The 26,739-nt window shown below is 34.0% G+C and overlaps 3 protein-coding genes across 4 annotated transcripts; 1 reads left to right on the top strand and 2 right to left on the bottom strand.

Annotated features, from left to right (window-relative positions):
• Window positions 1-865: 865 nt before the first annotated feature.
• Window positions 866-6,653, bottom strand: LOC8278526. Its single transcript, XM_015719027.3, has 3 exons — window positions 6,251-6,653; window positions 5,507-5,683; window positions 866-1,263 (listed from the first exon to the last, which is right to left on the bottom strand). Exons 1-3 carry the CDS (start codon window positions 6,314-6,316, stop codon window positions 1,054-1,056), a joined length of 453 nt encoding a protein of 150 aa, XP_015574513.2. The 5' UTR covers window positions 6,317-6,653; the 3' UTR covers window positions 866-1,053.
• Window positions 6,654-8,212: 1,559 nt separating this feature from the next.
• LOC8278527 (protein SENSITIVE TO UV 2) lies at window positions 8,213-16,915 on the top strand. The gene is made up of 12 exons (XM_015719046.3): window positions 8,213-8,706; window positions 8,860-8,898; window positions 9,409-9,515; window positions 10,324-10,421; window positions 10,538-10,890; window positions 11,195-11,263; window positions 11,875-11,957; window positions 12,455-12,772; window positions 12,858-12,964; window positions 14,768-14,916; window positions 15,634-15,830; window positions 16,398-16,915. The coding sequence occupies exons 1-12, from the start codon at window positions 8,377-8,379 to the stop codon at window positions 16,660-16,662; spliced, it is 2,115 nt and encodes a 704-aa protein (XP_015574532.2). The 5' UTR covers window positions 8,213-8,376; the 3' UTR covers window positions 16,663-16,915.
• A 672-nt stretch (window positions 16,916-17,587) lies between these two features.
• Window positions 17,588-26,553, bottom strand: LOC8278528 (DEAD-box ATP-dependent RNA helicase 5). 2 transcript variants are annotated; one of them, XM_015719017.3, is made up of 13 exons: window positions 25,996-26,553; window positions 25,760-25,884; window positions 24,596-24,703; window positions 24,100-24,180; window positions 22,300-22,378; window positions 21,182-21,267; window positions 21,050-21,106; window positions 20,856-20,923; window positions 19,218-19,280; window positions 18,996-19,089; window positions 18,135-18,299; window positions 17,960-18,052; window positions 17,588-17,801 (listed from the first exon to the last, which is right to left on the bottom strand). In XM_015719017.3, the coding sequence occupies exons 1-13, from the start codon at window positions 26,480-26,482 to the stop codon at window positions 17,709-17,711; spliced, it is 1,599 nt and encodes a 532-aa protein (XP_015574503.1). In that variant the 5' UTR covers window positions 26,483-26,553; the 3' UTR covers window positions 17,588-17,708. The 2 variants fall into 2 exon arrangements, with proteins under 2 accessions (XP_015574503.1, XP_002519000.1); XM_002518954.3 differs by having other exon boundaries at window positions 19,218-19,286; window positions 25,996-26,552.
• Window positions 26,554-26,739: the final 186 nt, after the last annotated feature.

Below are 26,739 nucleotides of genomic sequence, written 5' to 3' on the forward strand. Positions count from 1 at the left end.
GCAAAAAAGATTATCCAGATATCATTTTCTGTTTTTTCTTTTAATAATTAGGAGATTTGGCATACTGCATCAGCATCCTCAGTGGGTTTGGTTCACCGTTTCAACCGGCCTGACTAGTTTTATTGTCAATCAGAATATGCAAATCTTGAGGGGTTCATTTCATTTTCAGTCCCTGAAATTAGGAGTGCTTTCCATTGTGTTTTTTACATTTTAATTTGTCCCTTAACAATATTGAATTTCAAAAGCGTTTTTGTACTTTGGAAATTCTATCATCCAATTTCAGTTAAAATCTCATTACAAATTTGATATGATAGAAATAATATTAAAAGTTTGGACTATAACAGCCAAATGAGAGAGGGACAGAGAGTGAGAACTGATCTGTTTCCTTCCTTAGTAAGAAAATGAAGATGCATAGAATATCTGAATGGGATCAGTTCAATACTTTTACTGGACACAGCTCGCAGGACACTCGGGCAAAAAGATGTCACAACGGCTTCAGATTAGAGCTGATTTTCTGTTTTTTCTTATCAACTGATAAACATGAGAGTTTCACAACAGCAACTAAATCCAGATGATATAATATTAAAACTGCTGCTGCAGCTAGATCGCCTAATAACGCCTCCGAAACTAATCACAACTCCTTTCTGAACCCTAGTTCATATCCAATATAAAGCATGTATGATGGGCGCTAGTGACGATCCCATAACCTTTCTGGACAACAACGGAGCCAAATATAATTCCAGTAGCCAACATTCAGGATGTAACAGACTGATCACTCCAACATTCATAAGTTGAACTTGGAAAAGAATAGTATGAAAATCGAATATTATCCCACTGCTGAAAAAACCCGTCAACCAAGCTTTGATAAGAAATCAAAATGCCAAGCATATGCTTCATTTCCATGTGGACTGTTAAAATATACAATTAAAAAAAAAAAAAGAAGCAGGGTAATTTTTTATTATTTATCTGATAATACATATAGTAAGTGAAAATCATATGGAATTATGTGGAAATTATGTAAAGCTGCTTTGCATCAGAAACTGACATCAGGTTTTATATGCCAGATGCATTACATTCCTCGAGCAGTTTCAGTAAATTATGTTCAGGGGCACTGATGGATGGTAGAATCAACCTATTAGGTTGCATGGGCCGCGGCTTTATCGAAGCAGATTCAGATTCGAGGGACCCACCTTCTTTCATGACCGGCAAGTCACCTCGCCTCCGCACAGTTGCAGATACTCTCTCTTTCCATATCCTTCCATCCTGATGTTTGAGGAACGCTATATCAAAATCTCTTAAAACAAGTAGTCACAAAAAAGAATCAAGCATGTTCAATAAAACAGTAGAAGTCTTCATGTAATCACCAAGGTATCCACAAAACTACAGCCTCATAACACCAAATTACCAAAAGAATGCAGCTCCATTTTTTAACTGCCGCATATTGTCATTAGACATTTCTTTAGTACCAATAGAATGCACTCCATTTTTTAACTGCCTCATGTCATCATTAGACATTTCTTTTCCTAATTACCACCATTTCTCAAATAAGTCATTCCTGGCTTATTCCGAGTACCCATAAGCAAGGGCTTCTTGGATGGAACTAGCAGAAATAACCAGAAACCCCCAATGAAAACAGTATTTCCTCTGGCTTGTAATTTGTAACTAATCCAAATAGCCAATTTAATCCCACAAAATACCCCCTGAAATATCATTTCTTAACTCATTTGTGATGTTACATAAATAAGCTAGTTCAAGAAGTCTACGACTTCTCAGGAAACCAAATGTAGCCAAGAGTATTTTGCAGCTAGAAAAAAAGATTCTCATGGTGCCTTTCAAACAATGAGTCAAGAAAGGCTTTATCTTCATCTAAGCATCAGTAAGTACTTAATTTGTTTCTGTAATTTGTTTGTGCTGTTTTCTAGACTTGGCAAAACAGCGGCAGGCCACTTGAAACAAAAACCTTCATCATTGTGCAGCTTTACAGTGAAGATAGACAAGTAGCTTGCTGACTGCCTATGTCAAGAATGCATGCAGGACATGTTGTTTCTATGATTTCTAGTAGTTTAATTATTGCTGACAATTCCTAAATGATTAATTTGTGTTTTCTTAAAGAGAATCACCACGTTGCAACAAGAAGATGAAAAGGATGGAATATTTGCACGTCGTTAGATAGCTGGTAGCTTATCCATTTAACAGGTCATAAGTAGCTTATAGTAACTATGAACAAGCATTTACTTCAATATGAAACATTTTTCATGTATGAGCATTTTCCATGTAATCTTCTAATTAATTTGCTGGATGAGTTGAAATCTAGTTGTTTACTAGAATGACATTCTAAAATTGTTTCCCTCTTTCTTACTCTTGTTACCTCCCTTTTCTTGTGCTTGAATGCAATAAATACATATAAAACTAAAACCTGATTCCTAACATAAATCACTCATTTCCTTTCTATTTGAATTATTAGCTTAATGTCCTTATTCTAGCCTTTCTTCTGTCAAAGTTGAAATTTTCTCATCCTAGCTGGATGCATTTATCCTCAGAATTATCAAGGCTGTCCTCCAGAACACTGATATCATACCCCATTGTGCAGCTCACTTAATAACACATTTCAATTAAAATTTCTCAAGGTGGGTAACTAACAGGTTCAATTTGAGTGCCAGTTTGACCATAGAATGATTTGCATATCTCCCTTTGTAATGATTGCTCCAACTCTTAAAGTTTTACTGCAAGTTCATGCAACATCTTCAGCAAGAAACCATAATGGAGAAACAAACAAAATTAACATAGCTAATGCTGTAAGAAGTCCATGACAAAAGCTGGTGAAGCTGCAAGAAGGAATGCTGATACAAAGGCTTACAGGTCTGTTCTACAAGTTCTAACACCAGTCATTGTGAGAGGCAAATGCTTCTTCCAACATCCAAACTATCTAATTTCACACTGCTAAAGATGGTTAGGATGGAGTTTATGAGAAAGTGGGAGCCAAGACTATTTCTTTGCAACCAATGGAATTATGGCAATAAATTTTTTTGGCCGTTCAACATATGCAATAAGTGATTCAACAGCTTGCTCTTGGATACACACCAATAGATTTTATAGTTTTTCATTCCCAACAAGCAACAATTGAACCTCTGGCTCCACCCTTGGAGTTGTTGAACTAGCATTAGAAGGCTTTGTCTCTTTCAACTGTGAATGTGACTGATTCAATAATTTCTCATAAGCTTTCAAAGAAGGAAACTCAATTTAACTATTGCTTTGATATCCTTTCAACTAGCCTCAGTTGTTTGATTTTGCCCATTAACTAATTGTAGATTTTATTGCTCTGCTCTCAACTAGCTATAATTGACCTCTATCTCAACCCTTGGAGTTATTGAACTAGAGAAGGCTTTGTCTGTTCAAATCGACCGATTCAATATACTAAGGAAAACTCATAATTTTACTACAGTTGCTTTCATATCCTCCCAACTAGACTCTACTGTTTGCATTTTATCCATCAACTAATACTATTCTTGGTATTCTCAAGAGCTTCAAAAGAAAATTACCATTGAAAACTGAATGTCTCACCTCTAGAACTTAACTAAGCATTCATCAACATTGGAATTGAGATCAATAAGGAACTTGAAGGCAAAAAAGGGCAGATTGGTTCAGCTTTAATACCAAAATGATGGAGGACTCGGTAACTTTAATTGCATCTCATCATCACTAGCAAGTAGGTTTTTTGATACTGCTCTATAATTAGTCAACTATAGGACTTTCTGACATAATCAAGGCATCAAAATTTGGCAAAATCTCCGCAGAATATAGGAGGCAGTAATCTTATGTAAAAATAATCAAAGTTGAATCATTTTACAGTTATAAATTGAAATTGGGGTGACTGGCTTTCATTTATGGATGAAGTTAACCCGAGAGTAGCATATGGGGAAAAGAAAAGAAAACATATGACTGTTTACAGAAAAATTCAGATAATAAAAAGAAATATTCGTTTTGAAAGTGCTCTAAACAGCACCATAAGTACTGTAGTAGTGGAGAAAAGAAAAGACACAAGACATAGAGAGAAGGGGAAAAACTAGATGCACAATTCTTCTAAACCAAACTCAAATCAAAATCCTATAATTAGAAATCCAAAAGAAATAATTGAGTTACACAAATATTTACACAGAGCTAATGTTATTCTTTATATTATATTACCATTATGATCAATAATCCCAAACCTGGGAAATTCTAAACCAATACTAACTAGGAAGCAGAACATTTCCTAAATTAGATTACTCCTGCATAATAATAAACATAAATTTCTTACACAAGAAAATAAAAAATGAAAATAGAGGTCCTATATAAAAAAAACCTTTTGTAGATTTACACAATAGGAATCCAATCTAATAATCCTTGAACTCTTAACTGTACAATTTCAGTTAGAAAATGTATGCAAATGAAGCACCAAGAATTGAAAAAGAGATAATAGCTGAAAATGTAAAATTTCTACAGATGCAGAAAATAACCAGACATTGAAAAGAAAAGGTCATAGGAGCCTTATTCTTTAATCTGTTATTGAATGCTCCATTCTTAAAATGCATGAAGTCTTCATCTTCACTTGTATGGAGTATGGACTCATCTTATCAAATCCTTATATTTCCACACAACATCTTAGCATACCGCCACCTTAATTTTATGGACATGTCGATGTTTCAAAAGTTACTGCAGTAGAACAGAGAATATGATGGCAGTTTTAAAGACTTTCCTTCGACTTGGCTAAGAATTAGTGATAGCATAAGACTTTATTGTAGTTCTATCTATCATTTATGTACTTTAGTCCTATGCTTGCTATTACCCTCATTCTCACAATTAATTTATATAGTAGAGCCTGGAACTCAAAACATGCCTTTGTAGGAATTCTACAACCTCCACAATAACCCATTTCACTCTCACAATTTCATTATTAAAATTAGTATTCTTATATTGTTCTGCTCCTACCTTTATCTATTGTGCTTTTTTCTATCAAAATCATATCAACAAATAACATCAGAAGAAAGGCCTCATGCGCAATGGAATTGTATCGGAATGTGTTTCATTCAAAATCCTCACCTAACTCCAAAAGTGGTACTAGAGCCAACTCCTTGGGCACCCTGCACCTCATGCACAACTTCAACAAGTATCGACAATGGACACTTAATGCCGGTTAGCCACTATAATACCATTCAGTTATCGACTTATAACTGGTTTAAGTCAGATCCCAAAAATAAAATTAAAATAAAAAAAATCCTTGTGAATTATTATTCTATCCAAATAGAAATTTAAAATACAACAACGATTTATCAAAAAATTAACGTAGGTTAGAGAATGAAGAAACCTCCCCTAACTATTCTAGTAAGGAAATGGGAAAAAGGGATGGGGAAATCAATCTGTTTCATCCCATTGCACGGATTAGAAAAAGTATAAGAAAACACCGATTGGTACATTGAACACAAATTTCATGAGCAATAGAAGTAAGCAAAACAACAAACAAGCTTACATTAAGAATTGAAGGCTCAGGTAGTGGACATTGAATCGGTTGATCGCTGTCAAGAGGCTCAATCGGGTGCTCAACTGGCTTAAACTCTACTGCTACTCCTATCCCATGAGGAGCAGCAGCAGTGACTGTAGCTGCCCTAGCAACGTCTTCATTTGGGGGCAATACTTCCCTCTCATCCTGTACCATGTAAAGCCACTCATTAAGCAAACACTTCCACATAATAACAACAAAAATTCAATGAATTGAAAAGAGAAATTAGCTACAAATCAGTCCACATGATTTGGAGTCCATGCAAGGCTATGATTATTGCAGGCCAAGATTAATGGGAGTCAAAGAAAACGACAGGTAATGAACTTCTAATCCTTGATATCAATAAAAGTTATTTGGAAAAAATAAGTGGTGTTTAAGACCAGGCAATCCAGAGAAAGCCCTTGGAACAGAATAGAAATGTTTCAGTACAGAATCAAATAAGTTTCAGAATAAGCAAGATCAAAACTTTAGAAAATCATCATAATTCAAGATCAAATCAAATCCAGCTAGACAAAATATATTAACGGTCTACAAAGACAAATAAAACCGCTCAAGAAAACTACTCCTTCTAAAATTAGACACTATTGGAGATAAAAAAAAAAAAAAAAAGAGAATCAGTTGAATAAAACAGAAAAAAAAAGAGAGAGCAAAAGATTAGAAACTTATTGACTTTCTTGAAAATACAAGGAGAAGAGACAAATTAAAGAGTCTTACGAGTGCACTTTGGGAACGTCTATGGCCAGCTCTACCAACAGAAAATCTTGAGAAAATACCCACCATTAGTTTTTGCTTCTCCAAGATCACAATTTTCTTACATACACAGAAGAAAAAGAGAAACAAAACTATGAACAGCGATTGACAGACAAATAGATTCTTTCTGTAAAGAAAAACTATATCTGTCTTTCTATCTCAAATCTCAAAGAAAGGTAAAAGAAACCAAAGAAGAAGAAGAAGAAGAAAATGATGATAAGATGGCTCCTACTTTGCTTAGGTTTGCTTGGCGTAATGGGTTTTGTCTGTTGTTCTGGAATCTCATCCGTGTCTTTCTTTATATGTATATATTATTTGTAGGAAATGTATGCTTTGGAGTCAGTTGATTATTTAATATGCGTTAATTTGTATGAGAATCCATTCGTTAGCCTCTACAGGTAGACAGATAGATAGATAGATAGAGATACTCGTGTTGAAGACACTGTTGTTTCCACTGACTTCCTTGGCCCCACTCACCCACACCCACCGCCCTATTCTGCAGGTGACATCACGCTCCAAAGCCACACCAAATTGACATTGTTGACATTATTTGTTTAGGATAAAAATTAATTTCGCCACTCACCTTGCTCTTCCCATTCTGTACAGTCTTTTTTAAATTTATAAATATTTTGAATTAAATTCTTATATACTAAACTCAAATTAATTTTATATATTATAAAAATAAAAAATAAATTATATACTTTTTAAAAAAATAAAAAAATAAAAAAATTATAAAAATGACTGTGATTTTAGTAAAAATAATAGTAATAATAAAATTTACTGTCTAATTCATTAATTATTAAAATTATAAAATAATTTTTAAATATGATTATAAATTTATTTAATTTTAAAAGAATTTATTCTTTGTGTCTAAAACAGGAGTTAATATTAGTTAAATATATAAAAAATCTAGCTAAAATGTCTATAAATTTAAAAGACAATTAAATTAAACCCTTATAACAAAATTATTGGTGAATTAAACTTTATTTTTATTTATTTTTTTATTAATTTTTTCATGTCATTATTATTATTATTGTTATTATTAGCAGATTCTCATGTACTTGTAAAAAAATAAGAGTTAGATTTTATATTCTTTTATTAGTTAAACTATCAAAGCATCTAAAAAACAAGATAAAGAAGAAGAGCAATGTTGCCTTCGTAACTTCATAAAATATCTGCCTCAGCTATTGAATTACAGGGTAAAATCTCTCCTTTTCTCTTTAAGAAAGGCATAGGCTCGTCGCCGGAGTCTTACCAGATCAATAACGTATTCTGACACCTTTTTTAAGTTCTCATTCAGACAATATCTGTCCGAACCAAGATGCTATAAATCATCAAATTCTTTTCAATTGATGTGACTCTAAAAATTTCAAGCTCCTGAATTTTAATCATAAAAGGATTGAAATCCAACCAATGACCCACGAAACTAATTGTGAAAATAGTCAAATTTTAAAACAAACAAGTCCTAACCGGTAAGAAACATATATGCTCCATTAACAACATTCCATGCAAAACCTTTTTCCACAGTAACTTGCATAGAAAGAAAAGGACTATACTCGGACAGCCGGACTGAAAACAAAATCAAAAGCAAGACTTTGGATGTGTAAATTGAATGTCACTAAAATTAAAGAAAGAAAAGGAGTTTGTGATACAAAAGAGAAAGAGAATCCAACTTATATGAAACATTAGGTTCTCGTAATCATAGCTTTATATTAATATTAATTTGTTTGTGGTTATAAATTTATTAGAACAAATTCAACCTCTTTTTTTAGAAATCTTAACAATCAATACAATTATAGTAATTTATATTTATATAGATTAAAAAAATATTAGTTATCTATAATTACAGATTGATAATTATAATGGGTATTTTAAAAATTTATCTACTTCTGAAATTTATTAAAAATTAATATATAATGTGAAAAATATGAAAACATTTCATATTTCCTAATTCGGCGAAAACAGAGTCGCCGTAGAAGTTGAGCGAAGTCAGTTTTCGTAATAGCTGCTGCCGCTCCCCATAGCTTCTTCTTTCGTTTCTTTGACTAGCTCAGGCAACACTCGAGCGCGACGGAGAGAGGAAAAACATAATGAAGGAAGAGGGCTTTGAAGAATGGGATGCAGATTTCTTGGACCAGTTAATACAAGTGGAAGAACTTGCCCTATCTTCTTCTTCCACCAATCCATTATTAATCCCTTCTCAGCCCACCACCACAGCAACTGCTGCTACTACCTTCTCAATCCAACCGCCACAACAGCAGCATTATCATCATAATACTTGCTTTAGTTACTCTCCTCCTCGCGAGCTCTCTCAAAAACCAATTGATTTCCACAACAACAACAATGGTCTTTCCTTCTTCACCCCTCCTTTCTCTCTCCCACAACAAACCCATAAAGATCAAGAGATTGATCGCTTGAAGGTTATCTCCTTTTGCTTACCATTTTATTTTTCGGATTGAGAGTACACGAACATCATTTTAGTTTCAATTCTTAGGGGTTCTAATTAATTTCTTGATTGTATGGTATTATATTTTAATAGTTTCTGATGAAGTGTAACTGATTGCAAATTGCAGAGGGAGTTGGGAACTGTGTCGAAGAAGCTTTCTGACCTGGTAAGTCTGTTATATATATACGTATCCATTTTGTATTACACCTATTTTTGCTTGATAGCAAATTTGTGCTTTTGTAGTCGCTGCAGTTTGTACTCACTCTGAATATAGACTTTAATTTGGACAAGGACTCGTTTTTAATCCGACGGTGTATCAATGAGTTCTGTTTTATGTTCTATTACCTTAATTATTGATGGCAAAATGTAATATAGAAATGAAAACAAGAGGGTTTTTAAAAGATTTAGTTCGTCTTTCTAAGCTCCTATATTTGGGTGCATCATTATATTTGTTTGAAGACAAAGGAAAATGTAGCTGTTGATTCAGTTGCATCATAATTTTTTCTGATTTCTTTTTTTCTCTTGGATTATATTTTGTGCACATAATGTGGCACCGAATCCTTTTTTGGTTCTATATGTACTCTTTTTTCCCCCGTTTTATATGTACTCTTTCTGATGCTGTATTACCATTAATTTACATGCTTATCTTAAAGTTTCATTTATTTTACCTCCTCAGGAACAAGAATGCCTTCAACTTAGGAATGAAAGGAACAGAAAAGAGGAGGAAATAAAGTTTGTTTATTCACGCACTGCAGAAAAAGATAATAGTGTTCATACAAACTTGTGAGTTATTAGCTGCAACCCCCTTGTCCCTTCTTTGAAATTTCTGTTTTCTTTAGCTTATGCAGAATTCTCATGTTCTATTCTATCAACATTCCCATTTGTGTTTGCCACATCAGAGAAGGCTTTGGCTCTAAACTTAATTCTCTATGTAAATACCTTTGTGAATGTACTTTTAGATAATCCATTTTCTTTCCTTTTCCTTTATCTTTTTCATACTCATAGTCCAGGTTGTTTGAAATATGCCATTGTTAAAGTAACATACTGGAAAAAAGTAAGACGTGCTAAACAAATGCAGGTAATTCGGACAGAAAATATATTCTCCTATGCCTTTGGCTAGATTGATATTGTAATATTTAATGAACATACAATATTAGTGAATTAATAGTTAGAGAAAACATATAATTTTAGTTACAGATGAAGGACATTTTCTCTCTCCAATCACTTGTTCGGATGCTTCTTAAACAAGCTACTTCAAGCAGATGCTAAACTGCAAAGGCTTGAAACCTGGGCATTACTTTTATATTATGCATCTGACTTGGTGATTGCTTATCTAACAGTATTAACCTTACAAACACATAGTTTTATAATTCATGATGCCTCAACCTTTAATGCCAAAGCACTATTCACCATTTTACAGCACCTCTCTGTTTCTCTCTCTCACCATTTTTATGTTGCTATCTCTTGTATTTTATTTTTCACGAATATTCAGTATTTAGCTTGTGTGATTTGACTATAATTGTATTTGGATAGTGTACTGTTTCTAGAATGCAATATTTTACTAATTTTGGAATGGCATGACTAATGGCAGGGAATGTGGAGTTCTTACTGAAAAAAGTCATGGGGCTACCAAGCAATCTAGACATGCAAAAGCTTTAGAGACTGAGATCGGATATCCAATTCGTTTAGGTGAGGTGCATGGAGTTAGATAACTTCTATAACCTAAGCCTTTCCTTTTGTTTTATCATTCTATGTCAGTTTCTTTCTTAGTGTATCATACATCTGTTTATCTTTGTGTTTGCTAGCAACTTCATCATCAAAGGGCATAGGAGTTCAGACAGACAAAGTTGGTGAACTCAGCAACCTAGACTTGAATGGGGATCTCCCTTCTCAGGAAAATCTTTCTGACAAGCTGCTAGGCATATGGAGCTCTGCAAGTGACCAGAAGTTAGGAAGAAATCTGATCTCCAAGTTGTTTATGGCTTGTGCAGTAGATTTTCATTTTCTTTTTGGGCACATGAGCATGAATGCGTCCTCCGAATCAGGGGAATTTAGGTTGGGTGAAAGCTCTTCTAGTGCAGCTTTGCAGTACCACATGCACTCTTTCGATGTTTCTGAAGCTGCCAAAATATCATATCTGTATTCTGTATTGATTAAGGTATGGTTGATGAGACCAACTCTATTTAAGGCAATCAAATTTATGTTCAATGTGGATTTGATAGACTGGAGGTAGTATACATCTAACTGTGCCTGGCATCTTAAAACTTTGGGGTTTCTCTATAGGAAAAAGTAACCTTATAGAAAAAGTAGACAGTTGCTACTTCCTTTCTTGTGAGACTAATACAAATTTGCAAGACAAATGGCTTATTGGACAGTTGCTGGATACTGGTATTTTTTTAACTGAGTTACATTATTGGACTTTGATTGGTTTGTTCTGGTTCTGTATTCTCTTGAAATTGTAGGTCAGTAATGGACTGCTGCATTTGGAGGCTATGCTTGGGCCTTTGATTGATCTTTGTCGTCTTGAAAATGTGAGTTATAAAATCTTTTTCTTTTTCATATGCTTAGCGACCAAGCCTCTTCATAATGCGAATTTTTGATAAGTTTTTTCTTTCTTTTTTCTCCAAACTCAGTTTAGAATTGACCTTAAGCGTGCAGGCTCTTGTCTGGAATGGTTTTCTATATCTTAATATACCCTGCAATAACTGTCACATTTTTTTTATTCATATGGCCAGATCTTTTGACAGCAAACCTTTCAAAACTTAACAAGAGATTGACCATATGTATGCATTGTCAAACTCTTGGCTGTCTTTAGAAGTGCATTGGTGACCTTTTAAAGCAATTCCAGACATTCTTTCTCAGGGTCTTGCTCACTGTAATATTATTTTTCTTGTGCTTTCTCTTAAAGTCATTGAACTGTTGGTATGCTTGGATCTGGTGAACATGCTTAAGGGTCCCTATTATATGCCCACACTGATGGCATTGATGAATGCTTAACTTTTCTATGATTTTATTCTTAGTAGTTTGTGACATTCTTGGTGCTTTCTTTTTATCTGAATTTTAATAGTTGTGAAGTTTTAATTTTCGGCCCCACCTCCCTCAACTTCTATCATGTCAATGAAATTATTCCTTCTTTCAACAGGTTGCTATTCTTTGTAGTTCTCTAAGCATACTGCATATGTTTCTGAAGCAACTACTATTTTCGGGAAGGAAATTGGGAGAAAGGTATCATCTACTCGCTTATATGCTCTTTTTGTTCATTTACTTCGATTTTTCAGTTGGAACAAAAGACTTGAGATTGTATATTGCACTTTGTATTTTGTGGTTATCTGGTGATAGATTGTTTCAGTCACATTGATGTTTTATCAGTAAGTGGTGATGGCATTGTTAAAAATGTCAAAATTGTGGAGTAATGCATGATAACTGTGGTAGAATCTGAAAGGTAGACAAGTCCACATGCCATCCATGACTATTCTGACAGTGTTATGCTGTTGCCCTCTATAAAAAACAAAGCAGATATGTGTGCGATGGTTTTGTGGAGAAATCATGAAGTTTATTGAAGTTCATAGCATTGTCTTGGAAAAAGGAATCAATGCTCCGTTCTTTTAGATGTATTCATGTTTGGACTGCTTATGTTCTGTGAAATGATGCTTCTACAAATTCCTACTTATATTTGTGGGCTTATGAACTTTGATTTGAACTTTCCAGTGCACTCTACTCAGGGACACTGTCAAGGTTGAGGGAGCAAAATCCGGGAACAATTTCAAGGATAGAGGCCTGTTTAGAGTGAGTGAGGAGGATGCACCTTTTCCAAGCTATGAGACGTTTGGGACTAAATTTTGTGATCCTCAACATGTTTGCAAGAAGGGATTCTCGGATGCTGACATTGGATTGCCGTTTTCTTGTGTAAACTGGGTTTCTCTGTTTGAGTTGTTGCATCAAATTGCTGTTAGAAAAACACAAGGACGTGTAAGATTGGAGGCAATCTCTATCATGAATGTGATTCTATTGAGAACAAATGCTCATGCAGAAAGGGAAATGTGAGTTTATTTGGAATTAATTTATGGCATCTTCTGACAGAATATGATTTTATTTTATAATGTAAATAAGGTTTTGCTTGAACAGATTTGGCCAGGCACCAGTATTTGAAAGCATTGCACAATTCTTAAAAAGGGAAGCCGGTTCGTATGTGCAAAAGGAATCACTTGATCTACTATTCTTACTATTAAACTGTAAGCTTGCATCATCTAATTTTTTTTTTCTCATTTGATTTTGATAATCTTGTCGATATCTTACTCTTTGTAGTTTATTTGTCAGCGAACGTCTCCCATGCTAATGCCATTCCTTTGGGATAACTTTTTTTGTTACTAGCTTACCTTTTACTTGATACTAGTATCGATTTTCTCAAAAACTGGCTATCCTACTGCTGATGAGTATAGCAGTTGCTTAAAATTATTGTTAAAGTTGCAGGACCTGGATTGGTTCTTGCCTGGTCATAACTTCATGTGCTCTGTGGATGCTCTACACGCACACACACATATCCTCCATCTTGATTTTCATGTAAAGGATCTGGTAGGTAGAGTAGCTTCTCTTGTTGTTTTTAGCATTTGGAACTTTTATTCTCCTAATGTTTTGGGGACTTTTTCAGCTAGATGATCACTTGAATTTGTGGCTGATAATCAGTAGGTGTAGGTTCTCCTAGCAGCTAATGACAGCTACTTCAATTTTGTAACCGCACCTTTTGGTCAAGCTGTTAATGTTTGAATTGAACATCCACTAGCTGATTAACGTGTTCCTCAGTTCATTAAAATTTTAGATTCCCTATCTGATTCCTTTGAATAATTATATTTGTGCATTATCTTGAATGTTGTTTAAAAGTAAAATATAACTGGGGAAATAAGGAGAAACCATTTCATGTTATAACATCCAACCTCAATGTATATCATCTGATAATTTGCTGCAGACGCCTAGAACTAAATCCAAAATTTGTCTTATGATTCATGGTGGACTTCTATCCTAATAAAGTAGTTTAGAGCACTACAGCTTTTGTCCACCCAATTTTTAAATACCATTGTTTGCCTTAAACTGAGAAAGTAGAATGGTATCTGTACATTGGTTTCACAAATGAATGCCATAATGTTTCCATACTTGTGGTTTTCTTTTCAATGGTTAACAAAGATTTTAATTTACTTTTTCCTTAATATTTTCAATTCTCCGACAGACTTTGTTTGGACATGCTGTTCCTCTGGTTGTCCGCCTTGTAGTTTTTATCTGTTAGAATATTTTACAGTTTTTGTGCTTTAAATGGTACACTGAATGCTAAAATAAATAGTCTGATTCTCTGTTATAATTGCTTTCAAGTTTCTAAATTATTGTTTCCTTTTTCATTTGTTTAGATGTTGAACTTAAATCAGTAATGTCAGAGTTCCGTGGCAACCAGTTTTCTAGAACTTCTGTTTGTTTGTTTTTGTTTCCTTCTCTTCAAAATAATTTAGTTTCCCTTTTGAAGGTTTTCTTATTTTCACTTGAAAGTGTCTTGGTTCTCTAGTGGAGGGAGGCTGAAGATGGTCAATGAGTCATCAATGGTTGATGCTGGACACTGTTGTCTTGTAGCTTTGGATTCTACTAGTTGAGTTAAGGAACCTTTTGAAATGGGTTAACATCCTGTTGTTTTGAGGGAAAAGGGTGGTGTGAGGGTTTGAAAAAAATGGACACCTACTAAATTGAGGAAAATCAATTTTGAGGCATCTAGGTAGTTGACTAATTTTTATGGCATGCTTGATTATTCTGTTGCTGTAGGTTTCAATTATAATGTTTTTCTTGGTCATTACCAGATAAGTCTTGTGAGCTAGACTCTCTGGGATTCTTAATCCATGGAGTCAGCTATAGAAGCTCCTCATAAAAACCATTGAAAAAGCTATTCAGTTCATTTTGGATGTGAGCCTTTCACTTAGGATATGTCCTTTCATTCATGCAGAACTATCGATTTGGCTTTCTTTGTATGACCCATCCAATTTATATTTATTGAATTTAAGGTCCCAAATTATTGAGTGTCTTCCATTCTGGCTGTAAAGAGGGGGATATTGCTGCAAATGATGCTAACAATGCTTCAACTCGCAAAGGATTCAGTGCCATCCTTGAGGGTTTGGCAGACTGTATTGCCTGCAGTGGAAATGACATTGAGGTAGGCAGGATAGTTTACTTTTCAGTTTAAATTGATTTGACATTGCACTTTGATTATGGTTTTGCACAACTTATGGTATTCACCTTTCAATGGTCCTGCTTGACATTTGACCTCTGCTTGTGAATTTTGACATGCATATGCTCATTGTTGATGAATGGTCGTGTTTAAATATTGTGTCAGCATATCAAATGTTGCATGGTTATGAACAATTAAAGTTAAGAATGCAAGAACTATGTTTATGACTATGTTCTCATGTCTCCTGAAGGAAACTCCAGATTTTGCTTAGATGAGATTGGAGGTCTACAGTTAAAGTTTTTGCCTTACTATTACGCCTTTTCTTATTTCGTTCTCCCATGAATTTCTAGGTACTGAATAACTTTAGCGGTAGTAAATGGAAATGTGTTTGAAATGTTATGTTAACAATAAAGGAAGCTTGATTCTGCCATGCAGTTATGCATGTTCTGGGTGAATATTAAGGACCAACTCTTACAGGTGTCGAATTGACGTTAGTAAAAATCTATGAGTTAGAATTTGATTCACATTCTGTGTTTTTAGATTGCTATACATATTGCATAGTGAGAATTCATTGCAATTGTTGGTTTATCTGCCTGGATCTTGTCCTCAAGACATTCTGCTTATATCACCTGTATGCAAATAAGAATGCAATGGTAGTTACAAACTATAATCCCTCACAACCTTTGGTTGATGGATTTTCAGGACATACAACTTCGTAAGAGAGCTGTTATTATGCTGGCTTTTCTAGCCGCCTCAGGGAAATCTGGGTTTGAAATTCTGGTGAATCACAAGCTACATGGAGGGAAGAACTTTCTTATGTTGATTTTACAAGTGTTGATATCAGAAATGGATGTAGAAATGTCAGTCTCTTCTGAGTCAGCAGAAAGCATTAAAGCAAGGTAAGTAGTAAATATAGATCTCATCCTGTTGCATCAAATTTATTTTTCTATATGGCTTCATGCTAGCAGCAACACTTTTTCCCCTTAATCATACCCTTAAAACTCAGTTTTGAGAAAGTTCTTTCTAAAAACTGTTATTCTGTAGGTAAAAGTCTTCTTGGTTTTAGGCTTTTTAATTTAGCCCCTTGAAGAGTTGCATTAATAACTAACCTTTGTTAATAGCAACAATTGAGTCATTTTGGCTGACTTATTCTGGTACAAGAATTTCTTCTTCCAGTTTAGATTTTAATCCAAAGAAACGAAGCTTGTAGCAATTGCTAGGCACTATATAGATTACTGTAGCAATCATCTTCTTTCAGATGCCACTGGCTTTTTCTTTTATCTTAAAAGCAAAAGAGATTGTTCATCTTATTTGAAACACTTGATTAGCTAGTTGGTTGGAGAGTGAGAATCTGTTTCAAACGTTCCTTGAAATGCATACTAGCGACCAGAAGCATTTGAGGTTTTTGTCCTGCGTTTTCCCCCCCTTGATTTCTTCTTATTCTGTCAATAATTTGCCATATGTAGGGTTCTGCTGATGCGTGAAGTGCTGATACTACTTAATAGACTTGTATCTAACCCAGGGTACTCGGCTGTTGTCTTACAAGTGTTAACAGCTAGTAGAGAAATGGCCAGTTTGACCATTGATATTGTAACAAGGTTGTCTCGAAAAGATCAGATACTGAGGCTATCTGACAGTATCACACGACAGATGAGAGAATCAGAAATTGTTGACTTAGCTCGAGTGCTTAAAAAAAGGGTCTTTACGTATTTAGGAGATACGATACCATAAAACACCCTCACATGAAATTTCGTATTGAGTTCTAGATTTTGTATCTATATGGTTAGCTGCACATGAAGAGCTGCAATGCCTGGGGGTTAGCTGTACAAGAAGAGCAGTGAATGCCTGGGCACATGTACATAGATATTTTTTAAGTGCAACCATTGATGTAATATTTCTTTTTTTGATAGGCATCCACTAGACATACATTGTGTACACGGACATGGATCACCATTCTCAGTAAATTGGATTTTGCTGTTTCCTATATCAGTCGTAATTTCATGTTGAATTATGGGGACTAGGAATTGTATGGAGTAGTTGAATAGTGTAATACATTATAAGATGTTTTCTCTAGTCTTCTCAATCTCTTCAATTCTGACAGCAATTAATAGATTTTTCTTTTTAAAAGAAAGCTTTAAGAAAAGGATTCTTCCAATAACGATCTGCTTGTTTCCTTTTTCAAGTAGAAGCACTTGGTTTATTCTAACAGTGGCTGCAATCTGCCTGCATAACTCAGTGGATGAAACATTTGAAAATTCAGATGTTATTAGAATTACTGTGAGACACTTAATTTTTTCCGGAGGCAAAAATGGTTAATTTCGGAATGTTTTTAAAACCCAATCAAGACTTATTTTTATTTTTCATCGCAATTCCAAATTGTAAAATGGACTAACTGGTGTGGAATTATGATCTCTTACAGTTCTGTTTTGTTTTTGTTGTTTTTTTTTTTTTTTGCTTTTACGTGGATTAAAATCAGTGTTAAAGAACAGAAAATAGTTTAGAAAAGAAAAGTGAATGAAATTAAAATATATAAACTGCAATCAGTCAATTTTGTATTGAAATGCATTTTAATTTCCAACGGTATTTTAATTCATTATAACAAGATTGAAAGAATATGTATGACAAGCAAGACTGACATCGCACTGTATTCTAAAAGTGTTAAAAAAATCGCCCCAGCGATCAACTTTAAATTAAAATAGCACATTAATAGATGGCTGTAGCTGAATAAAATTAAAGCCCGCTGTTTACCAAATTAAATGTTTTAAAATCTAAATGAATCAATCTTCATCGTCTGAGTTAAACGTAATCTTTTTAGCCTTTGGAGCATCTGCAGATATTTCTCTGAAGTGAGCACCGTAAAGCTTGGATTCCTGCATTGGTTGACCAAAGAAACTGTCAATAACAACCAGGTGGATAATATGAAATACAGCCAGTCATTTAACTCATAAGAATAAGAACACCGAGACATTAGAGCTACAACGGTTCGATATAACTCAGCACAAGCGATTCATGTAAAAGAAACTTGCACCTTTTTCTTCACGTGAGTGCCGAATTTCAAAAGGGCATCTGGCACTACTTGGCCAGCTTCGCGGAGAACATTCACCAGCTCTCCAGCAAGTCCCTGGAATTATATTGTCATTACTTATGAGAACATACATCATAGTTTTAATAATTCAATACATCCAACGGAACTTATTAGTTACCTTATTATGATGTGTGAAAAATGTGTGGGCAACACCCTTCTTACCAGCCCGGCCAGTCCTCCCAATTCTGTGGACATAATCCTCTGTAGTGAGTGGAAAACTATAATTGATTACTACTTCAACATCCGGGACATCCAGTCCGCGAGCAGCAACATCAGTAGCTACCTACAAATTTAATGTCAAACGACACCCAAGTTTATCCTCAAATATATAAAATTTTAATAAACAGGGTCTATATACATAATTTAGCTAAATGTGGCAAGGACCATTGTAACAAATTAGTTGAAAAACTAATGGCCCTTAAAACTCTTCCTTTATTTCAGCAACCCGACAGCCTTCGAATTCTCTCCTTTTCCTCTCTAAATAGAGCTCAGAAATTACTTTGTTATTAAAGCAATGTAAACGAAAGTTCCCACATATGCATCCATCTCTCTCGCCAGCTATTGAACTACCCAGAAAACCCTAGGCCTTCACCTCAACTAGCTGGACCACAAATCCTGCAAAGAGCCCATACTAATTCGGCCACCAAAGAGCCATCATTTTCCTCAAAAGCATATATTATTTAACCTATAATAAATTATAGACCCTGGCCATTTTTTCAATCTGAACTAAGCAACCAACAAGCAGAGATTTCCCCAAAAAGCACTGGTAATCACACTCTGTAACCTGTTCTGTTTCTCTCCACCTCCAAAGTAAGGAGCAGGGGCAGCACAAAGAATAAGAGAAGGATGGCTCAATGCAGTTCTTCCAGCATACAAATGAATGAAAAAATATAAGAAATGGTTACTAAGAAGCCCCTACTAAAGTTGCAGCATTATAGTGATTGAACACTTGTAATGAGAACTTCAATTTGCAATTTACCATCAAAGGACAGCTACCCTTCTTGAACAATGATAGTGCCTTTGTCCGCTGCTCTTGTGCTTTGTTGCCATGTATAGAAACAACATTCCAACCACTAGAACATTAAAATAGAAAGGAAAAGGGGACATGAAAAAGTTAAAATCATTAAATAGCTTCCAAATCTTCAGAGCTACTTTGGAGCCAGAAAAAGTTGGAACATAATGCAAAATCACAATATTTGACCTTCTATGGAGCATTCCATCAAGTCGCTCAGCTTCCTTCTGGTACAAGGCAAAAACTAATACTCTGTTCCTGATAGTAAATATAACCAATGAATTAATTGGATGTTCAGCGAGTTAACAATCAGAAAATAATAGTAACTGAAACCAAACAAAATGGATATCAGAATGAAAAACTTCCCTAAATGTTTGTTTAACATAAGCAGGGGCAAGCCTTGTTTGGTTCTACCCAAAAAACCATGTAAGACCAATAAAATTCAGTTATTTCATAAGAGGAAATTTTGGTTTTTAATTCAGTTAATGTCTTGAGAAGTGTTTCAGTTTCTTTGGTTATTGGTTCAGCTATCCAAAAGTAGTTACTGAAACAGCCAAGTTTCAATTATTAATATAGACTAACATTTTCTGCCAGCACTACCTGAACTATATTTTATTTCTTTCACATTAAAATGAATTAGAGATGATAAAACTTCAAATGCATATTGCTAAAGAACCAAAATACGTCAGTATGGTTATTTTTAGTTACCAAAGGCAGTCGGATCAGTTAATGCCTATAGAGTTCCAAAAATTTTAATTATTGTGAATTGCAGTTTGCTTAACCAAACAGAGTGTTAATTCAAAATGACCAAAACCAAAATAACAAAATCGAATAAATTCGGTTGCAGTAGATGTTACCTAGGCTTCACGCTAACTGGCTTCTAGTTTGGGTCAAAGTTTTTCATAAATATATAATGCATTGCCATACAAATAGTACATTATGATATATTAACATAAAACAGAAAATTGGTTATTTTGGTAAATTAGGTATTTGCATTATAAAAAATCAAATCATAAATAATCAGAAAGTTAAAACTAAAAATTAGATGGAAATGAATCAGCAAACCCATAATCTTTTTTATTATACTATTACATTCCTTTGTTAGCTGATTTTCTACTCATTTTAACTTTCAGAAAAGTACAAACCACGCCTGAATAATATAATGTGCAAGCTTGCCTATATCACTGTGATACCTAGTAAAATGATTCATGGAAATGCCTGAATAAAGAATTATTCTTTTCATAGGAAGGTCAAAATGATGCTATCAGAAGGGGGTGACAACTGACAAGGTACCAATATCTAGTGTAAATCTATAATTGATATGAAAAATTAAGCATATGAAAGTTAGAGATGTAAGAAAAACAGAGGTAAAGGAACGATCATATTGATAAAGATTCCAAGAGAGATTTAACATCTCTAACTTTTTCTAAGATTTTCACTCCTAATTTCTAACCATACAAAATGTATGACAAAGGTAGTTAAACACAACTAGATTAGTAGTCTCTCTATTTTGAGTTGAATAGAATTATTAAAACAGTTCTTTAACTAATAAACCCTTTCTACTATCAATCTACATTCTGACTCTATACAAGTCTTCAACTAATAAACCCTTTTTATTATCAATCTACTTTCTGGTTACATATTTTAAACAATGCTCAAAATCAGTTCACTTTAGCCTTTTTTCTTATTGAAAAAGAAAGAAAGTATTGCAAAAAAATAATCAATCCCATAGTTCAAGCAAACCCCCCTTTATAAGCATGCACAGTGCGCACACACATGCATATAAATAAAAGAACATATAGATACATATATAAATGCAAAAGGTACCGTTGGGTTTTGTGATATTTTTCTAGCAATGCAAGCAAACGCTTGTCACGAAGATGATCATCCAAGACCTATATTTAGAGAAGTGAAGATGTGATGCAGTAGCAGTGGCGTCAACAAAAAAATGACATCTTAGCATTGCATAAATACATCTAAAATGTCACAAAAGTTTATTGCAATGTGTAGAGAAATCAAACCTCAACGATTTGCATGACATCATGATTGGCAGCTGTATCCTCTGAACCTACAACTACCTGATAGAAGCTCACTGATTTTGTAAAGGAAACAGATAACCAAACAAAATAGAATTATGTATGAAGATTCCGTACCTTTATGGGATTACGATCCATGTACTCCTCAGCTAGGTTATGAACATCTAGAGGCCAAGTAGCACTGAACATGATCATCTGGCGAGCTGCATAGGTTAAGTGATTTCAATCAATAACCCAAACAAATATGCAGTTTATAGTCACTAATTTACTTGGACTAACCATATATCACAATAAACAAATTGAAATTAAAAGCTTCAGCAAGAAGATAATCATAAATCAAAGCTGGTTTTATATATTAGACTTTTAACCCAATATTTACTTCATGATTTTAATGGTTCCCCTAATTACCAATCATCTTTTCCTTTTTGCCGTCCAAAATTATTTGGCAAAAGCTGAAGCTGAAGCATCTACCTTTCTAAAGTCATCAAATAATACGAATACAAAGAATATATAGACTACCAAACACTTATTGATTTGACCATTCAATAAACAAAGCTATTCTAGGAAGACTCAAAGTTATGCAATAAGCCAACTAGTTTCTTTTCAGTGACCATAATTTGGTTGTTTTCAATTGATGGCACGTAGTCTGCTACGTGAAATGTAGAAGAATATGTGCACTTCCACAAGAGTGGCAGCAATAAGTTCTCCCATCATGCATCAGAAACATAATATCTGCATAAAAAAGATTTTAGTACACTGCAGGCATAAAACAAAATGTTCCACAATTACAAATTTTCTGTAGAGAGACAAAACTGGTAGACCTGTAAACTAACAGAATATTCCAACTTAAGAAACCTCTAGCCTTAAGAAAAAGTGAAAACACATTGTACACTTGTTGTATGCATTAACAAACTCGGTTCAATTCAGTTCTAAAATGTGAAAAATATACTTTCTGGTTTTGGTTTTGAGATCCTTGAATCAAATTCATTTGCAAACTCGGTTCAAAAATTCAGTTCTAATGAATTTAATTTAAACCAGTAATTCAAAAATTCAGTTCCACTTCTTCAAAAATTCATGGGAGGGTGTATCAATATAGGAGGGCAAGACATCTGAATATCAAGGAACCAATTTCTTTGGCAGGATATCAATATAGAGGATCCAACCTTTTTTTTTCCTTTCTCCTCTTTTTCATTTTTGTCACTAAAGAAAGAAAGAAACAAAAAATTGTTACATACCAGAACATGTTTTGCTCAATATGGAGCGAACTTCCTGTCTAAATCCCATATCAAGCATTCGATCTGCTTCATCAAGAACCTACACAATTTAATACGAAAAATAAGAATTATATGTGATAAAGGAAACCTTTGATGCCTGCCACTGCAACTTCTGCAGTATACTTCTTTGTTTAGACTTTAATGCATCTAGTTGAAATTTTGATAGGAATTCACAATATCGCCTAATAAGATATCCTGATTCTTCAACTGTATATTTACCTAGCTTTACCAGAGCCTTTACATTGTTGAACTTATAAGTGTCCGCATATCCAACTTCAAAGTAGTGGTATGATTGCATGTAGGGGGAGCATTTTATAGCCAAAACCAAATTACTGGTTTAAATGAAATTCATTTGCAAACTCAGTTCAATTCAGTTCTAAAATGTGAAAAATATACTTTCTGCTTTTGGTTTTGAGATCCTTGAATCAATCCCAAAAAGTAGAATTACCCTTAAAATTATATGGTATAATAGTTTTTATTTCTTTAGCTGTTGGAATACAATGTATTTATGCTTCCTAGGTCAACATGACCACCCAAGTTAAAGAGATAAATTTCTAAATATTTCCAAACCCAAAACAGCTAAGCTTCCCATTCAAAAATAATTTTCCTTTTATTGAATAATTTCTTACTCTCTTTTTTTATTTTCCAAACCTTTCACATTATTTTTGCCTTTTTCTTTCTATGCTCTCCTATTCCCTGTGGTTGCCAATCTTTTGCATGCATACATGAGTGGGTTCAAACTTCAAAGAAACTCTTCTTTTCATACTCTTTCCTCTTTAAAGTTTAGTTCCATTTGGATTATAGTGAACCATGGATATTGCATTGGTGATGATAAAACAGACCATCACATTCTGACGGGAACTACTCTCTAATTACCAAATATCATGAGAGTTTATCATATTCTCGCTTTCCATATTTAATCTGAAATAGAAATTTTCATAACTAGTTTTGTTTTCCAGCAATAAAAGATGTCAAGCTTGACAAGCTTGGGTCACTTAAGTAGATGTTCAAAGTAAAAATCTCTATATCAGTTTCATTAAATTCTATCACTATAAGATTTAAGTTTGGTTGAGAAACATAGCATATTCAGCCCAAAGTAACGCGCAGTCAATGCAATGTCTTTCCACTTTCTATAGTGCGAATAACAAAATAAGGGGTCACTTTTACCGAAGCCGGGTTTATATTTGTTAAATAATTAAGAAACAAAAGGCAAAAAGATTAGAAAAGCAAGAGAATACACGGAGACAAAAGCAACTAGAATTGTAGTTCGTTAAAGTGAATGAATAAATGGTATAAGAAAAAGAAAATGAAAGTGGGATGAGAAGTGATGCAATGTAGGAAATTGGAGTATAAGCTTTACAAAAGAAAACAATAGAAGAAGAAAAAGAAACACAATGCAAGAAAGGAGCTGGTAGAAATAGGATGAGAAAAAAAAAAAACTAGGTGCGTGAAAGAAAACCAGCTAATCAAGAAGATTGATTTATGCCTTGCTTTTCAAAGAAGATCAAGGGTAAGTGATGAAAGTATGTCCTTCGCTACTGGCTGTCGCCAGCGAGGGATAAATGCTGCGGAAAATTTTTCCTTTGCACTTAACTTAAGCATGTGCTTTTCGGAATTTAGCTTGCGAATTCCATTAATTTGATTTTTGTGAAAAATTGAACCAGACTTATCAAATTGACTGTATGTTCTCTCCTAATCATATCCTATACAACATAAAATAATATGATAAATTAGCAAAATGGGTCAATGTGCAATCCTTACCAAAAAAGATACTTCCATTAGGTGGCATATATTCATTTCAATCAGATCCTTCAAACGACCAGGGGTTGCAATCACAATATCCTGAATGTATAATGAAAAAGAACAATAAGTAATTACTACAGAAGTAGCAAATTGAGAATACTGTTATGCATCACAATGAATATATGGATGAAAATATGTAAACATGCAGATAGACAGAGAAAAGCTGGAAAAATCATTTTGCAAAAAATAAACATCCAAACGGAAGATTTAGATGAGGATAAGAAAGAATGTATCTATATAAGGGAAGCAGGAAGATTTATTTGCAAGTAATAATAATAGTAATGATAAAATGTTCTATACATAGCAACTCCCATCCAAATACCCTCTTAAACATGAAAAGAATAATACTAGACAAGAATAATGATCAAATTGGCCTTTTAAAGTTTGAACTGAACCAAAAAGCAACCATAAATATAGACACAAAAAATTAGAAAGAGAAAATAGAACATCTTACAACACCAGATTTCAGAGAAGATATCTGTGGTCCCTTGGAGGTTCCTCCATATAAGCAAACTGATCTTACACCACAAGGTTCTCCAGCATCTCGCAGAACAACTGAAATCTGCAAAGAGCAAACGGAAATACTAATTCTGTTGTTTAAGAAATAGGTCTCAATCAATCATATAAAACAATTAAGAGAACATTAGCAATGTAGTCCAACATGAACATATAAGAAAAATGGAAGCTAATACAACAAGCATAACGAACGTAATAAACCAGCAATGAGAATTCTAATCAATCTTGAGGACGCAATTCAAATAAATATAGCAAAAGCATCTACACAGCTCTAGTAAATGCTTTACATATTTGCACAGTTTTGCTTGCTACTGGACTTTCCTTTCTTACCACCCCTTCCCTTTTCATTTTTGGGTGGGTTATGGATTATGAATTTTCAAAGTTCGAAAGCTGGCGCACATTTTTTGTGAACAAGTCTGACCCATTTCTTTATAATACCCATAACTTTTTACTTTTCTCTAATTTCATTTTGATGTTGATTAGACTTGCTGATTCATTAGCATAATATATCAAACAAGAGAAGAACAAAAAGAAAGGAATCGCACCATATCACTTGAAAAAGATCATCTTTCTTTTGGTTTCTTTTTCCTTTGTACAACTAGACTCTAAAGTTAGTTATTCCAATTATTATTTTCTTTTCTAGATTTTAAATTCCTTTTCTTTCCACATTTTTAAAAAAAAGTTCTTGTGATTAAGCAACGAGAAAGATGTTTAGGACCCAATACATGAATATGTGCATTACAAATATTGATGAATATATGTTTTCATTGTTCTCTCTTTCGATGGAACATAATCAATCATTGGTAATTGTTAATTTAATGGATGAGTAATCAATTCCCTCAAATGAATTGATTATATGAGAAGCTGACCATTTTAGATATGAAATAGACCATACATAATAAAATATCAGCATCTTCTTTAGTTAAACCACACGAGTTAATGACACATTATTCCATCATCTTCACCTTTTCTCATACAGTTCCCAATTCCATAAATGAACTGCCAATACCAGCAAGAACGTGCTACTATAATACCACAATCATTTGTCAATTCATCAACACATGAAAAAGGCTGAAACTCCAGCCATTATACAGATGCTTACTTGATCAGCTAATTCCCTAGTAGGTGCAAGCACAAGACAAAGGGGATTCACACTATTCGCAGATGCCCCTTTTCGCTTGCTCAACACATGCATTACTGCTGGTATCCCATATGCCAGGGTCTTACCTGCAAACAATAAAAAGAAAAAGAAAAAAAGCGTTAAATCAGAGTCCTGAAAATTAAATCAGATTTTTAATTTTCATTGACTCAATTATAACGCACAAAAAAGACAATTACCTGAGCCAGTCTTTGCAATCCCTATAAAATCACGGCCATCCAACAGAAAAGGCCAAGCATGAGCCTGAATTGGAGATGGATTCTTGAAACTTTGGCAGCATTTCAAAACATTATCAGGCAAATTAGACTCGGAAAACGATTTTAATGCAGCATATTTAGCTTCTTTCGCATCCTTTCCAGTGACCATCACTCTCTCTTCATCGCCTTCTTTGCAATTAACTTGGTCTAATTCATGGGATTCTTGGTTGGTTTCATTTTCTTTTTCTTTCTCTTTCCCTTCCTTATTCTTTTTCTTCCTTTTTTCTTTCTTGGAGCTTTCTTGAACGTCTGTTTCTTCAAGCTTTCTCTTTACGCTTAATTCCGTTCTTTCATCACATTCAGTTTCTCTATGCTTATTTTTCTTTTTCTTCTTTTTATCAGTCTTGTGGGTGTTTGGAGATCCTTGTTCGCCAATAATATCGGCGGTTTCTTGGAGCTTTTTACCCATGGCCGCTCAATGGAAGAATATCTCCAATTAACAAACACCAAACCTCAGGAAAGATGAAAGCGGGTTTTATCATAGGGTTTTAGGTCTGCTCGAGTTAGAGATACATTTTTACACTTTTAGTCCAGCTTTGTTCTGAATATTACAATACCATCCACATTTTTCTATTTAGCAACAATAATCAAAATAAAATTCTAATATTACATTACCACAGACAAAAAATTGGTGCAATACCAGTGTTAGACGAATGCGCAATTTTA

Source organism: Ricinus communis, chromosome 5 (genome assembly GCF_019578655.1).
Source record: "Ricinus communis isolate WT05 ecotype wild-type chromosome 5, ASM1957865v1, whole genome shotgun sequence".
NCBI lineage: Eukaryota > Viridiplantae > Streptophyta > Magnoliopsida > Malpighiales > Euphorbiaceae > Ricinus > Ricinus communis.